General features: G+C 46.2%; 1 protein-coding gene across 1 annotated transcript in view; it reads right to left on the bottom strand.

Annotated features, from left to right (window-relative positions):
- Positions 1-17155, bottom strand: part of PLB1 (phospholipase B1) — a 185524-nt gene that overhangs the window by 61424 nt on the left and 106945 nt on the right. The window contains 5 exon segments of the mRNA XM_032652827.1: positions 91-199; positions 3232-3275; positions 4802-4875; positions 6662-6720; positions 15354-15417. Of these exon segments, the coding sequence (XP_032508718.1) occupies positions 91-199; positions 3232-3275; positions 4802-4875; positions 6662-6720; positions 15354-15417 (350 nt within the window).

Below are 17155 nucleotides of genomic sequence, written 5' to 3'. Positions count from 1 at the left end.
AGCCTTTAGCCATACACCCTGGTCTAGGCTAAGCCCCCGACCAGGTTCCCGGAGACCCGTGTGGTTCACCCGCAAGGCTCCACTGCTCACTCAGCTCGGGCTCCTGCCACGGCCTGGTTTAGGAAGGCCCCAGGACTGTTTTCTTTTCCAGTGCCAACAGAGAAACCCTTCAGGGAAGGGTTGAATTCCCGGAGGATGTCTGGAAATATAAGGAAAAGATGTTCGTCATCACTGCCCCAAGGCAATCTTCAGATTCCTTTGGTAAGTGCCAGGGGGTGCTGGCGACAAAGCGGAGCGCCCGCCCCACAGCCCTCACCCTTACTGTTCGCTTGGCCCCCAAAATAAAACGTCCAGCAGGCTGATGCCGAACCACGTGTGCGGCACACAAGGGCGCTCAATGGATTAGCGCTGAATAAATGCCAATCTGGTTAAGGCGCTGCTCTCAGGCGCTTTGCTTTTTTCTCTAAATATGTAATCGCTTTATTGAGATACAATTCACATAACATAGAATTCACCAATTTAAAGTACAATTCAATAGCTTTTAGTACATTCATATAGTTGTGCCACCATCACCCCTGTAAACTTTAGAACATTTTCATCACCCCCAGAAGAAACTCCATAGCCACTAGCGGTCCCTCCCCATTTCTTCCAGCCCCATGGCAGCCACTAATCAACCTTCTCTCTCTATGGGTTAGCTTATTCTGGACATTCATATAAATGGAACCATACAATACACACGTCCTTTGTGACTGGCTTCCTTCACTTAGCAAGTTATCAATGTTCATCCATGTTTAGCATGGATCAGTACTTCATTCTTTTTTACTGGCAAATAATATTCCATTGTATGGATACAACTGTTCAAACTATTCTCTCATAATCCTTTTTATTTCTATACTTATGTCTCCTCTTTCATTTCTGAGTTTTAGGCTCTCTTCCCACCATCCACCTTGGTCAGTCTAATTGCTCGCTGATTTGGTTCATCTTTTCAATCTCATACATTCTAATGCCCTTACCATGCTGGATCTACACTTCTCACTCTGCAATCCCCCCCAGCTTGGCTGAAAACTCCTGAGAGCAGGGTCTGTATACACCCCTGAGCCTCGCATGGGCTCAATAAATGTTTACGGACTGAATTAAGAATAACTGAAAGTTCAGAAAGGTTAGGAGAACTGTTAAAAGTCATACATTATTAAGAATAGAATCCTAGGCCAGAACCTGATCTCTCAGCTCATGTTAGAGGGTACCTTCCCCAGACCTACAATCTACTAGGATGTGGGAAAGGAACTGGCTAGGTGTCGGTCAGGACTTTCAGGCATCACGCCATCCAGCAGAGCACTCTCTCCAACCAAGCACTGCTACAGGGCCTACACAACACAGATGGATTGAACTCATTCCTTGTGGCTCTGGGGACACTGTACCGATGGATGGCAATTACTCTGATCTACTCAATAGAAGGAAGAGTTGCGAGATCACTCGAGCTATCTGAAGACGGAAGGGATTGTCCCAGACTCCCCACTACTGGAAGCATCCAGCATCGGCTAGCTAGGTACCTATCAGGAATGTCACAGAAGGCACTACTCATTGGACAGGACAAGAACTTGCTGGTGCACACAGTTACCTCTGCCGGGAACATTCCCTTTTCTTATCTGATGAATTCCAGTTCTTAAAGCCCTCTTTCAAAAGGCAGGGTAACAGCCTTCTTATTTATTTTCCCCTAAACTTTGTACATGGCTATAATTATTGGTACACACGCCTGTCTTTAGGGAGATGTGTCCCTAAAGAGACTTCAGTGATGTCATCAGGGCAGGGACCTCACCTCATTCTCCTGTTTCCCAAGCACCCAGCACGGGTGTATTTGCTGGATTACATTGAATAGGGAGTTGAACTGAGGTTCTGTTCTGACCCCATGTTCTCATAAGTTTTCCAACTCATTGCCACGTGATTATTTCTCCATGGATTATCCAGTCCCTACAGCCAATCTGTCTTCACAACACTAGTAAGGAAGTCTGAACAGGCAATGTTCCACTGCTGGGCTAAGCGTGTCGGGGCGTCCACCCAGATGACGCTGTCTTAATATTTTATAAATCATTTTAGTGAAAGATCTTGAGTCAGATGATTTCCAATCATGTTATCAACCACAATAGCGTGGGAATCAGAGAGCCCAGCAAATTGTTGTGTATGCTGGCCCAGCTCATAGCCCAATTACATTCACAAAAGCAACCCAAATCATCTCCTAGAGATGGCGGAGCTTATTCATAGCTCTTGTGTGTGGACCTAGAAATAAGGAAGATGGGAAGGACTCGTGTCACAGAACTGTATCTACTTAAAATCAACAGGATTTGCAAATAGCAAGAACAGATAACACGCATGAAGTCCAACCAGTTCTGCCCATGCGGCGATCAAACCACCTTTATCATCAAAGTCTTGGTGACTTAAAGCTCAAATAATTTCTTAGCTGCTAAAGATATATTACAGAGGGATAATTACGAGAAAAGTAAATGAGAATGGGACCGATTAAACTCCTCTCAGGCAAAATCGTTAGCCAGAAGATTTTAAGGGAAAATAATTCAATTGTAACATTTTTTTGTACGCGTACTTTAAGAACAAGCACTGTGCATGCACTAAGGAGAATAAAAAGATGAATAAGACCATTCAAAGCATGTAGTCAGGCTTAAAAAAAATCATTCCGAACTGGTTGCTGATGCAGTAATTTAAAGAAAAGGTTGCACCCCAAATATGGCTGTGTTTGCAAAGCCTGAACAAGGTAATTTCATCATCACTGCTGCAATAACAGCGTTTCCTAAACCAACACCAGGAATTCAGCGTCTTTGTATGCAGTGGTGCCTAATACAGCCCGAGCCTAGATCAACGGCTCCCCGAAAGGTGCTCTGTTCTGAATGACAGGCAAAGCAAACATGGGTTTCCTTTATTTCCTTCTTCAATCATTTCTTAATAATAACTTGCACTAAGGGTTGGCCTGAGCATTCTTTCCCTCTTATTCTCTTCCTTCCTCGGACAAATACAATTTCTCTTAAAAAAAAAAAAAAAAGGCTTTAATCGCTCTCAAGCAACAGAGCAGGGCGACCGCCTCGGGGAAGCAGCGCCCCCTGCCGAACGCTGCTGTCTCCTGCCACCCTTCCCTGCCAAGCCCGCGGCCGCCGCCAGGGGGAGCTGCAGAAACGCGCAGGGCGGCGGCGAGCCCGCCCCGGACCTCCGGGAGCGCGTACTTACTGGGCAAGGTGGTGACGCTGCTGAGGTTCTGATCGCCGCCCGCGCTGCGTCGTCGTGGGGACAAAAAAGAAAATGAAGGTTAAAACGGCCAGCGACGCTGAGACACCTCAGACACCACCAAGACAGACCTTGCTCCTTCCGAGAAACACCCTGGGGGCTTGGGGCTTGCCCTTTCCTCATTATTTTTGTATAACAACTGAAAAACCAGAATACAGCAACTTCTCTCTCCTTTGCCCCACAAACCAGAACGTCCAAACAAAAAACTGGCTTAAACCGTCATGGCTGACCTTTGTTTTTTAACTTTGAGCTTTGACCTTGAGGCAGGGGAATTAAGTGGGCCTCTTCAGCCCCATCTTCCAAAGGGGAAACGGCCCTTCCTTGGATGCAGAGCCCAGCCCAGCGCCGACTAGCCACTGCAGCTGTGCATTATTATTATTAAAAAAAAAAAAAAGTTTGCCTTCATGTTTCTCGTCCTGTTTGGCTTGGGGAAAACCCGGTTTTTAAAGGGTATCTTCTAGAGAGCAACCCATCTTCTGAGCCGCTTCTAAAATTCCAAGGAAATCAAAGTTGGATGGGTTTCTAGGCATGAAAATAAGCAGCATTCCAGAGTTGATTGGATTCCCTACTTTTCCATATCCCCTCATTCTCTGCCAAGTACGTCTGGGAACATTTCAAAGGTTCTCAAAACGTCTGGGGTTTAACTCTGTGTAGCATCGCCAGGGTGGATGCCAGGGATTCAACGCTCAGGTTCAGGCTGGTGCCAGAGATGCTGGATTCCAGGTTGAGGGAACACCGAACCTGCCCTCTCCCGCTTGGCATGAGCTGGGCTTTCATAGCAGAGGTGAAGCAGGAGCGCTGCTCACCGCAGCCTGTGGCCGCCTGGGTTTGATTACAGGCAGAGCAGGAACAAGCCTGCACAAAATATACATGATGGGGGATGTGCTGCATCAGGGGTCAGGAGTCATCTACTCTACTTTTTGCTCTCTTACCATCTGACTGTGTGATCTTGGACAGGTTACTTGCCCTCTCTGAGCCGTGCTTCATCATCTGTAAAATGAAGGCCCTTTAATAATGATCCCAGCTACCATTTATACCTACCTTTGTGTCAGGCACTGTGCTGGGCATTTAAATTCTCTGTAAGCCTTGCGACAATGCTAAGGCAGTATTATCGTCTCTGCGTCAAAGATGAGACCAGCTCAGAGAGGTTGAATAACTTACCCAAGGTCACACAGAGCGGGCAGCTGGGGCTCCTACACAACCCGGGTTCTGAAGGCTGCTGCCTCCTGCTGAGGTGACTGCCCAGAGGGAGAAAGGCAAGCCCAAACTTTTCCAACCCAAACGTCTGAGTAGTTTTTCCCCTAAACTCCTGCTCAGGTCCTGGCTTGTTTTGGGGGAATATCTGGTTTGGGGAAGCTGATAAATACCTTCCTTAAATTGAACCTAGAAATTTCTCATGGAAAAGCACGAGGTTGACTCATCCTTCTGCTAGAGAACTTGTTTTCTACATGCCCAGGGGTCCTCCCCTGCCCTGCGAAGGGGCGTCTCTGGGCCTTGCCACGCCTGCACTTACCTCCAGGACAGACCTCGATACTGAGTTAAGACGTCCAGGACGTTCCCAGGCTTGGATCCGGCCCCATTACCTGCCTGAAAGGGAACCACAAGGGGGTGATTTCCTTGCCTGCTCACCAGAGGGTCTGTATTCTCGTCCTGGTCGGGCCGGAAGGTCCGGCACTTTAGAATCCAGCGTCTTGAGAGCACCACGTCTTGACCTGCATTCTGCCTCGTCAGAAACGAGTGCCGCTTCCCGCTGGGAATTCTGGGGTCCTCCAAGGGCAGCCTCACCCTAAGAAACCCTGCCCGGACCCTAGGCTGGCAGAAGCGCTCTGAAAATTATACCGTAGTGTACAGTTTTCCAGAGGACACATTTCAGGGTCCCATTTTCCTCATTTTTTAAAAATCGTGAACTGTATCAGAAAGGGAAGTATCCTGTAATCCTTTGATGTGAATAGGTCTCACATAGGTACAATTGGAAAAATTGAAATGAAACGCCACGTACCTACTCCTCAGCTAAAGAAAGAGCGGGGTCTTTTAAAACCACACCCTGACACACTCTGCAGGTGCACGTCCCTTGCCTAAGGCACGTTATTTCCCAGCAGAGCCATTCCAAAGGTCATGCCAAGGGCTAGCCTCCCAGGCAGCCTGTGGGGAAGGCTGGCCTCCGGGAGAGGAGCCTTGCTGCCTCCCCAGGTAGTCCTGAACAACTGGGCTGATTCTGTTTTTTGTTTGTTTGTTTGTTTGTTTTGGTCACGCCGCGGCTCCTGGGATCTTAGTTCCCCAACCAGGGACAGAACCTGGGCCACAGTGGTGAAAGCGCTGAGTCCTAACCACTGGACGGCCAGGGCATTTCCAGCTGCGTCAGGCCACACCCAGCAGGAAGTGGCTGGGATGAGCCGTGCTGCCCGTCCTTCCCAGAAGGTTAGGAGCCCTAGGGCCTTCGGGGTGAAGAGTACCTGAGGGGTCATGGAGGAGACGGCTACAGGGCAGGGAAAGAATTCTGGCCTCAGAGGCAGGACCTGGGAGTCCTGTCCTCACCCAGCAGTTACAAGCTATTGGCTGCGGTACTCACTTCGCTTCAACCCGCTTCACCTCCTTTGTTGGTTTCAGTTTGAGGAGAGTCATATGGCCCAGGATTTTGTTGAGGATATTGAGTGAGATCATATCAATGTGAAGAGGCCACAGACATGAAAGGTGTCGGCTGGTATTTGGGGGAAAATTCAGCTGGAGGCCCTCGATTCTACTGATCCAGAGAACAGCAGCTGGACTCCTCTGTAATGAGTCACTGTGGACCTGAAGTTCGAGAGCTTCAGAGCCCCCCTACCCTGGCTCTCTAAGGACCTGATTCTGATTTTTCTGGATAGCTTTTTGCTGGGCCTGGGAGGTCACCACAGCCACCTGCAGACATAGGCTGGGTCATCGTTAGTACCTCTGTCTTTTCCACTGATCCCGGTTTTCTCACCCCTCCCCCATTAGTACTCGTTCCTGTCCCATCATCCCATTGCCCTTGGGACCTTCCCTTCGCTTTCCTACGTGGACAAAACAAAGCACCGGGTCTTTGAAGGGGCCCTACACCCCACCACCGACAGGCTGTGCGGTTTGGGCTGGGTTACTTTCATTTCAGGGGCTCCTTCTGGGGTCCCCCCTCTTCCTGCTCTCTCCTTCATTCCCATGTTAGGAGAGGAAGGATTAGGTTAGAATGGAGGTGGGAAAACACGATGGGCCAGGGAATGCTGGATTCCAGGGTGGGCATGGAGGTGGGGAGGGACTGAGGTTGGGACCAGAGACGGCAACGCTTAAGGTCCAGGAGTGAGATTCTCCTATTAACCAAGATCATCTCCTCTCCTGCCCCTTCCTTCCACCGTCAGTAACTCACCGTGAGCGAATCACCCAGGGCTCCGATGACCTTGATGTCAGCCAGCTTCAGCCTGTGAACTGAAAACAAAGATGAACAGAAGGTGGGCTTCTTGTCTCCTCTGAAAATAAAGGAGCATCTTCCAGGAAAACTGAGACAAAGTAGAACAATTCAGCTTGGACAAAGATATTAAAAGGCCATCCTTGTCCTAAGCCTCAGCAGTAGCAGCCGTGGAGCCTGACTGCCAGTCTCCTCCGTGGGGCGCCTGGACACAGGGCTCGGGAGCTGGAAGGTGGCCCCGCTTTCGGAGAGGTGTCTGCTGGCGTTAGGTGAACCTGATGCCACAGGTGGGCAGTTACTCTCAGGGCGTGAAACAGCCCCTGGCGACATGATCTGGGAGTAAGGAGGGGATTGTGGTGGAGGTGAAACCCATACTTCATCCATTCTAGGATCTGTTGATAGTTGGGATAAAATATTATACCGTCTTATTAGAAAAAAATCAGCTCGGTTTTTATGAAGGGAAAAGGGAAATGCCTTTGTACTACTGTTTCTTAAAAACACTATGACAACCACTATCAAGGTGACGTTCACATAACATAAAATGAACCATTTTAAAGTCAACAATTCAGTGGCACTTCGCACATTCTCGATGTTGTCCAACCGTGACCTCTATCTAGTTCCAAAACGTTTTCATCACCCCCAGAAGAGACCTGTACCCACTAAGCAGTCATTCCTCACTCCTGCCAGCCCATGGCAACCACTATCGGCTTCCTCTCTATGGATTTACCTATACTGGATATTTCATGTAAATGGAATCATAAAATGTGACCTGTGTGTCTGGCTTCCTCCACTTTGCCTAATATTTTCAAGGTTCACCCATGCTGTAGCAGGTGCCAGTACTTCATTCTTTCTTATGGCTGACTAATATTCCATTGTGTGGATATACCACATTTTTCTATTCCTTCATCTGTTGACGGACGTTTGGGTTGGTCCCATCTTTTGGGTATTGTATATAGTGCTGCTATGAACATTCATATACAAGTCTTTATTTGAATGCCTGTTTCGAATTATTTTGGATATATACCAAGGAGTGGAACTTGGTGGGCCATAGGATAATCCCATGTTTAGCTTTCTGAGGAAACCCCAAACTGTTTTCCATAGCCTGCTACTATCTTCTCTCTTGAGTTTAGGCATGTGCTATGATGTGGCTAAGCAGCTACTTACTTGTATGACAAACATATTGGCCACCGAGCAGTGGCTGGGGACCCTGGGGACAAAACCGTGGTCAGAAATGGAGAATGTGCTCAGGAAGCTCGCAGGATAAGCAGGGGATGAGAAACATCCATAGTTATAATAACTTATAGGCTGATGAATACTATGGGAGGTAATAAAGTGATAAGAGGTTCAGGAGCTGGAGGGATGATTTACGCTCAGAGGTGTGTGTGTGGTGGGGGAGGAGAGTTTAGAGCAGGCTACATGGAGAAGGTCATGTTTGAACTCAGGATATGATGAGATAAGGATGCAGTGTGGTAAATCGTGTGACGTCCATAGAGAATGGATAGTTGTACAGTTTGACTTAAGTGAAGGGCATGGGAAGGAGACTAACAAGAAATAACACTGGAACCATAAACAAAATGAAAAAACAACCTACAGAATGGGAGAAAATATTTGCAAACGACGCATCCAACAAGGACTTAATTTCCAAAATATACAGACAGTTCATACAACTCAACAACAACAAAACAAACAACCCAGTCGAAAAAATGGGCATAAGACCTAAATAGACATTTCTCCAAAGAAGAAATACAAATGGCCAATAGGCACATGAAAAGATGCTCAATATCGCTAATTATTAGAGAAATGCAAAATCAAACGGTACAATGAGGTACCACCTCACACCAGTCAGAACGGCCACCGTTAAAAAGTCTACAAATAACAAATGCTGGAGAGGATGTGGAGAAAAGGGAATCCTCCCATACATATGGTGGGAATGTAAGTTGGTGTAGTCACTATGGAAAACAGTATGGAGGTTCCTCAGAAAACAAAAAATACAATTACCATATGATCCAGCAATCCCACTCCTGGGCATATATCCAGACAAAACTCTAATTTGAAAAGATACATGCACCCCCACGTTCATAGCAGCACTATTCACAATAGCCAAGACATGGAAACAAACTAAATGTCCTTCAATAGATGAACGGATAAAGAAGATGTGGTACATATATACAATGGAATACTACTCAGCCATAAAAAAAGAATGAAATAATGCCATTTGCAGCAGCATGGATGCAACCAGAGATTATCATACTAAGTGAAGTAAGTCAGAAGGAGAAAGACAAATATCATATGATATCACTTATATGTGGAATCTAGAATATGACACAAATGAACCTATCTACGAAACAGAAACAGCCTCGTGGACATAGAGAACAGACTTGTGGTTGCGTAGAGGGCAGGCGTTGGTGGAGGGATGGAGTGGGAGGTTGGGGGTTAGCAGATGTAAGCTATTATACAATATATGGAATGGATAAACAAAAATGTCCTACTGTATAGCACAGAGGACCATTCAATAACTTATGATAAACCATAATGGAAAAGAATATTAAAAAAAGAATGTATCGATATATATATATATATATATATGCATAACTGAATCACTTTGCTGTATAGCAGAAATTAACACAACATTGTAAATCAACTATACTTCAATTAAAAAAAAAATAACATTGGAAATGTATGTTAGGGCCAAAGGCCTTTTATGCCTGGCTAACAAGTTAGGAGCTTAACATGAATATTACACATATATACACACACATACACACATACATATATATATTTACTTGCATATATACGCCTGTCCTATATCTATCTACCCCTTTACCTTATATACATACGAACATGAATCCAAGTGCATTTTGGGAATCACACTTAAATTCCTTCTGCCATATGTGGCTCTGTCCCCTCAAATCACAAGTTCACCTCCCACTCCCCCGGGGCACCTCCTCCCATAGTCACTCCAACTTTGACACAGCTCCATCTTTCCTCAGATGTGCCTTTCATGGTCTCCAGCGGCGCGATATTGCAGTAACTTATCAATTAGCTTTCAGCCTTGGAAGAAGCCTAATAGAGCATTTGTACCACGGGGTGACCCACTACTTCAGTGGGCAAAGAAACCCATCATTTCAGTGGACCACTGCGTAAGATGGATAAACTGAAATCTGTCTGCCAGGAGGCTCTCTCGACAGCCCTTCTCCACCAAGTAACTCTATAACTAGGGCAGTAAAACACAGAGAACAAGATGCTTTCAACACCAGCAGGCTACATATAGCCTGCTTCACTCATCAACATCCAAATCATGGCGTATAATCACACCTGCATGGGAAGCTGTGTTAACAGTCAGTGGGATCGATGTTCAAAGAGATCTCTATGTCTTAGCCTCCTTCCATGGGGACATCTTGTCTACCTGACTTCCATGCTGTCTGCAGATGTGGACCTGCTGCTCCCACTGGGGATATCCTCTCATTGGAAAAGTCCCTGCCTCTTCCCTATGACAGCATGCAAAGTAACACACGCATAGCTGTGAATGTGTGTGTGCAAAATATAGACACTAGTGGTCTTCAACTTCGAGCATGCATCAGAATCATCTGGAGAGCTTGTTAAAACACAGACGGTTGGTTGCCGCCCTCAGAGTTCCTGATTTAGTAGGTCTGGGGTGGGCCCAATCCTATGTGGTTGGAAGAACATTATCAAATCACAAAGCCAGCTGCACACGTTAGCACACATCGACGGGCCAAGCCTGAGAACTTTCAAATGACCTCTTCTCAAAGAAATGAGGCTCTGGGTAAAAAAGGCAACAAAATGGAAAATAAGACCTCCTCCCTTCAACTCTAGACGGTTTATTTTAGCTCCTGATGGCGACAGTCAATCACCGTATTCTTGTTGCCATGATGTGTAATACAGTGAATTCTGTGAACACTACCTGGTGTGTCAAGGCTAGGGGAAATCTTTGGGGCTGGTAAGATGTGGAAGAGATGGATAGATTTGCTTTGAAAGCACATCGCAGTTTGCTAAAGGGGCAGCTGAAACTGGCCGTTCCTGTCTCCTAAATTTGTAGCAGGCAGAAAGGAAACCCACATATATGCGTGCACTCGTGTATGTCCACATCTACGCGTGTGTGTATACGTGTAGGTTGGTGGGTATGTTGGGAGGGGTGGTTTTCTGTTGGTCATTCTGTAAGGAATGACCTGTAAGAGATAATAATAAACCGAATGAACCAAGTCTAGATGGGAGGAGTTTGACTCATCTGGGATCTTATTCAAATAGAACCCAACACACATTTCATTGGTTTGACATTCTGGAGACCTTGATTTGAGCTTTGTTAATATTATCGTGTATGATAAAGACACAGGCTGGAACCACAGCAAAGCACTTTAGCAATTGCTCTCCTTGGGGAAAGAACTCTTTAGAGATAAGATTAAATTTGTGTGGCTGATTAGCTAAACATTTTCTGGTACAAACTGTCCACCACCTTGAAAGCAGTTGATAAACACATCATTCACTCATCAAGATTTTTACAGAAGGGACCTCTTATCAGAAGGCCATCCAAACTATGATAAAAGATCATGAATAGACAGAAAATGGTTGACTAGAGTAGAGAAAGGGGAAACTGACGTTGGACACGAAAAGGAACAGCAGGAAAAAGACTTGACGCTTGGGAGTTTGTCTTGTGTAACCCAACGACTTAAACCTGGGGCCATAACCTGAAAAACCACCTTTCTCTCGACTGTCGGTTAGGGCTGCCCAACCCTTTTGCTCTCAGATTTTAGGGACTTATGTAAGGACTTCTGCAATGGTGGTAAACTGCTGGCACAGGCTGGGCCTTGTTTCTGTCTTTGAAGTGCGTTGGCTTAAGTTTACATGAAGAAATACGTGCCTCGCACACGGTAGGAGCTCAAGAAATGTGTTCAGTTGAATTAAAGGCTAAGGAAGAGGCTCTGTGTCAGAGACTACAGCTCTCAAAGCTTTAAACGGTGGAAACTGCAGGGAAGGGAAATACATTCATCTGAGTGTCTTGAGGGTGAGTTTGAACTTGTCCAGTAGGCTGGTCACGCCGAGGGGACAGGCAGGCTGTTACATTCCCTGTGGGGCGTCACTACTTCCTAGTCACAGGCTAGGTTAGGCCACAAGACTCATGATCAGGTGGTGACTATAGAGACAGTTTCAGGACGTACACTGGACAGTACACAGCTGATTCACAATGAAGTGAAACCCCTAGTGGTCACCCAGTGCCTGTAACCTGGGCATTTTTCATATCAGTGCTTGAATAGCTCATTTTAGCCAAATGGGTAAAATGAATGACATCAGGGACTTAGAAAGGAATCAACAGCTTAAAATAAATGAACTGTTCTAATTGATACTACCGGTGACAGTGGCATGGAATTGGCTTGGTGGACTCCTATTTTCAAATACTATGAATTTTCCCCTCTGCAAGGAATGAGCAGCTTGACTTCAAGATAGCCAGCTTCAACGGACAGGCAATGAGCCATGTGCCCTCTGGCTCTTTATTGCCACTCTTCTGTTTACAAAATGCTACTCCTTTTCTCACTGGGAGAACCTTAAGTCATCTACCAGGCCCAGCATATTATTCTTAGTTATCCCAACTATGTTAGGGACAGGGCCATGAAGTAACATAAAATGATGTAAGTACTTATGAAGTTATAAAGTTCACAGGAGGTAGCACTCAGTAAATTGCATGTATGCACTGACCAGAAGGGAAAAATTGGAAGCACGCATTCATTTATTCATGCTACCAAATAGCGATTGGTAATAAAAATTCCTTACATCAGCTCTATATATCTCATCCCAAGCCCCATGGGTCAGTAGAAGAGGTTCATCACCTGTGGGCTCTGAATGGCGTGAGGGTGAGGCACCCGGGCTGCCAGGGGCCGTGACCTGTTGATGGAGGCAGTATCTTATTTTGAAATTATCACTTTTCATTAGCTAGGTGTATCTGTGGCTTGGTTTGAGAGAGACACTAGAAAAGGGGACTACAAAGAAGATTTTTGAAAACAACTCTGAAGATAAAACAGTTATTTCATAAGAGAGTCTTAGTGAAAAGTTGTCTTAACGGAAGGCATTTTGGTCCACTTGGTTTTTAAGATCGTTTTCAACTCTGGGAATTTTTGATTTGCGGAAGTAGGAATACTCCATAATTAAGATGAGTTCAACAATCATTCATCAGGCTCCTACCATGTGCTGAGTCACTGCGGTTGTAAAGATAAGATGATCTGCTCTTACAAGTACGTATCAGAGGGCTTCATCTCAATTAGAAATTGCCAACATGATCTCCAGAAGAGTGAATGACCTTTCCCGTACGACGATTATCAAGGGTAATAATAACGTGACCCTGTGCTAAGTCTTTTTCCGACCCTGACAGCCACAAGTATGATTAAAATGTCCAATCATAGATCAAGCGCAGTAATGAAATGTGTTTTTTGTTTTTGTCCAGTTGGTTGTTGCCATTTTTCTAAAGAGACTTTTCAGGGGGACTCAGAGGCGCAGGCCCAACGTTAGCCCATGAGTGCTGCCACCCAGTTGGCCAATGCTAATGTTTTGGTCCCAGGCCCACTTGGTTAGATCAAGGAGGCGTAAATCTATCCATCTGCTTATCCAAACAGCTTCTGTCACCAGAGTATCTAAGATCTCAAGGTCTCGAGATTTCTTGTGCTTATATCTTCAAGTGCCAATAAACAAGATAATCTTCAGGGTCAAGGAATAAGGAAGAGATTCACATTTTATTTGGCTTTCAGATGTTCAGATATGCTCTAATGGATTGGTTGGTTATCACTGTCATGATGGGAACATAATCTAGACAGATTGCAAAATCTTTACACATCATCCTTTCAGAAGGATAAGATTAAAAGAGGATGGATATCATTTCACTGTAAAGAGTGTGGCTATTAAAACATTCAAATTCCCCCCTTCCTCTCTCTATACATACATACATCTTTGAGGTTTTGCTGTTGGAGGGCCTACATATGAAGCTAACAATTTGTTTCTGCTACTGAAGTTCTGCTAGTAAACTAACCAATATGAAGGGGCTGTCACTAAGTACAGGGGGAAAAGTCTAAAGACTAAGTGTGTGTGTGTAAGACTTTTTTTTAAAAGACTTTTACCTTATTTATTTATTTTTTGGCTGCATTGGGTCTTTGTTGCTACGTGCGGGCCTTCTCTAGTTGAGGTGTGTGGGCGTCTCATTGCGGTGGCTTCTCTTGTTTTGAAGCACAGGCTCTAGGCACGCGGGCTTCAGTAGCTGTGGCACACAGGCTCAGTAGCTGTGGCTCACGGGCTCTAGAGCGCAGGCTCAGTAGTTGTGGCACACGGGTTTAGTTGGTCTGTGGCATGTGGGATCTTCCTGGACCAGGACTCGAACCTGTGTCCCCTGCATTGGCAGGGGGACTCTTTTTGTTTTCTTTTTTTTTTTTTTTGCGATATGTGGGCCTCTCATTGTTGTGGCTTCTCCTGTTGCGGAGCACAGGCTCCAGACACGCAGGATCAGCGGCCATGGCTCACGGGCCCAGCCGCTCCGCGGCATGTGGGATCTTCCCAGACCGGGGCACGAACCCATGTCCCCTGCATCGGCAGGCAGACTCTCAACCACTGCGCCACCAGGGAAGACCTGTAAGACTTTTATCACCTATTCCATTATTCTGCAACTTAGTCAAGAACCAGTTACACACCGAAGTTTTGGTGAGAAGATTTTTAACTTACTTGCCCGTCATTTGGCTAGATTTGAGCGTGTAGAGCTAAGACAGGCATGAAGGGCGGGCTGACAGTTAAACTTGTTCTACTGATACTCAGCAAAAGGAGACAATGTGACTACAAAGATTTGCGCACTGCGACATCTTCAAACTTCGCTTTCCATCCTGGCAGGCACATAAGGGGCATTCAACAATCGTCTAATAGATGAGTGAACAAGTGAACGAATCAATGAACAAATGAGTCACCGTCCAGGACCAAGCATGAGAACCTATCGCACTGTTGCAGAAACGCTCCTGGGCTGAGGTTGTGAGTCACGTGGGCCGCCACACGGCTCTCCCGTGACCTCCCATGATCATGTGCACAGAGCCATCACTCAGAGGTTGGCTCACCTGGAGGAAAAGTTTCAGCCCTTAGGCAGCCCCTCTTTGGGAAGGTCTCTGCCTAGAATGTTCCATGAGCCTCATTTTCATGGCCCAGCACCAGTCATCTTGGAAACACAGAGAGGCAGTGAAAATGGCATGTTTGTAAGATGGCTTTCCAGTGTTTGAGTGCACTCTGCATATGGCTCTGACCGGGAGCTTGGACTGGTTATTTTTGCTTCCTGCTTAAAGGTAGTTTTATTTTTCAGAGAATAAGTTCACCTCATCGAGGCTTCCCAGCGGGGACAATGACATCAGCTCACTTACCTGACACCGGGCCCTTTGCAGAGCATGGCCTGGCACACAGTTAATACTCAATAAATGCTTTCTGATAATGTTATCATGTCTTAGTTAAAGAATAATCAAACACAGGCATGAACTTACAAGCATACATACAGAGCTGTATGGCCTTGAAAACTTCTCAGGTGTATCTCAGATTGTGTAGAAAGCCCGTCATCTTAAGGCTGCTCTTACATTGATGGTTTTAGACCTCAAATGACTTTAAAAATCACTTGACTCAAGCCGTGTACCTGATGTGGGAATCGTGTCAGAGGGATCCTTGTCAGGACACCTGATTTCCATTCCATCTCTCACCTAAAATGAGACACACGGAGAAATAAGAAGAAATGGATCTTGCAACCTAAGAAACTGGGTGAGAAGTGGGCCTCTATTTTGGAAGATATCACTTAGTACAGAAACCTAAGCATCACGTAGGATTTCTCCCTCTCCTTCAACACTCACATCTGAGCGTCCACAACACCCTTTCCAGATGTTCCCAAGCCGGCCCCCCTTCCCTAGTCCCTCAGCCTCAGGCTAAGTCCAGGCCTTGTCCCTTCTTCCTGGAACATGGCCCTGTTCACCATCATTACTGCTGCCGGCCTGTGGGCTTCCTCCCCAGCCTTCTGAATCCATTCAGGGGACTCTTTCTCTCTCAATAGAAAAATCACTCCCTTGCTCAAATTCTCAGTGAAAGCAGGAATTTTCATCCATTTTGCTTCTTGTATGTCCAGAGCCTAGAAGGCTGCACAGTAGATGCTCAATAAATACTTGTTGGTTGAATAAGCATATTTCTACTCTGTACTAACAACCTCCTCAGCACGGGGTAGGAAGCCCCCGACATTCCAGACCATCCACCTGACTCTCTGTCCCTCCACATCTTCGTCCGAACACCTACGTCTGCTCTTTCTTTCCCTTTCCCTTTCCCTCCCTCTGTTTCCCTCACTCCCACACACCTGGCTTGACTTTTGTCATCCTCAGGCTGAGGTCATGGGTACTTCTGGGGAAGCCTTCTCAACTCTCTCCTGCCTGTCATTTGTTCTTCCGCTGTGTTCCCAGAATACCCCGTGGAAACCTTACGGCACTTTTTACATTGTGCTGTCACTGCTGGTTGACTCCACTAGACTGAGTTCCTTGGGACAAGCAACGTATTTGTGTTTTTATCTCCTATGCCTGGTCCCCGTCCACCCACCCACCCGCCCATTTAGTTTTTCGGCTAATAGTGACTAGGTACCTGCTCTGAGTCGCTGCCCCCATGGAGCTTGCATCCTAATGGTACACAGCTGGTATTCAGTAAACGTATCCTGAAGATATGCATTGCTCCCTCTCCTATAAAACTCATGGCATGCCAGATACTGTTATATGTGCCTTATACTTAATAACTTATTACAATTTAATAGCTCTGTTAGGTAGCACTATGACCTATCACCATTTCCCAGATTTGAAAAACTAAGGCACAGAGAGGTTAAGTCCCCCTGACACACAGCCAGTAAGTGCAAGAGTCTGGATTTGAACCCCGAGCCAGCTCTCTCAAATCGCGGCACCATGGTGCCTCTCAGATGTATCCTTACTGCTGTGTTATCAGTTAGAAAGCATGGGACAAGCTGATAAATCAAGTCTTTTATGCCGCATCTCTTGGGCTTTGTGGTGCAGGCCCAGGCCATCAGCTTTGCCTACACCCCTGGGAGTAAATCGCACCCTCTTTTATCCCATAGGGAGGCAGGGGTGGTGCTGGGACCACCACCAAATTCGTCTCAACCCATATTGGTCCCCAGTCCTCTGAGGAGGAGACAACCTTCAAGTGTTTCTCGCATCCTCAGAGGAGTGCGGAGTGCCCTATCTAATCTTGACAAGAAGTATCAGAAAGAGACTCATGAGATAAGTCATAAGCAAGACATGTGTGAGGCGGCCCCTAAGGTGTGGCCGACAGCTGAGGCCTTCCGGTCTCCATGCTGACAGCTTTCAGACTTCACCCCGTTTCCCTGCCTTTTCTGGACTTTCTCTTCAGATTAAGGGCTCAGATGAGTTTTAAAGGACTTGTCAGAGATCTGGGGAG

The sequence above is a fragment of the Phocoena sinus genome, chromosome 13 (assembly GCF_008692025.1).
Source record: "Phocoena sinus isolate mPhoSin1 chromosome 13, mPhoSin1.pri, whole genome shotgun sequence".
NCBI lineage: Eukaryota > Metazoa > Chordata > Mammalia > Artiodactyla > Phocoenidae > Phocoena > Phocoena sinus.
Note: the sequence above shows the minus strand (reverse complement) of the source record. Positions and strands in the feature narration are given on the sequence as shown.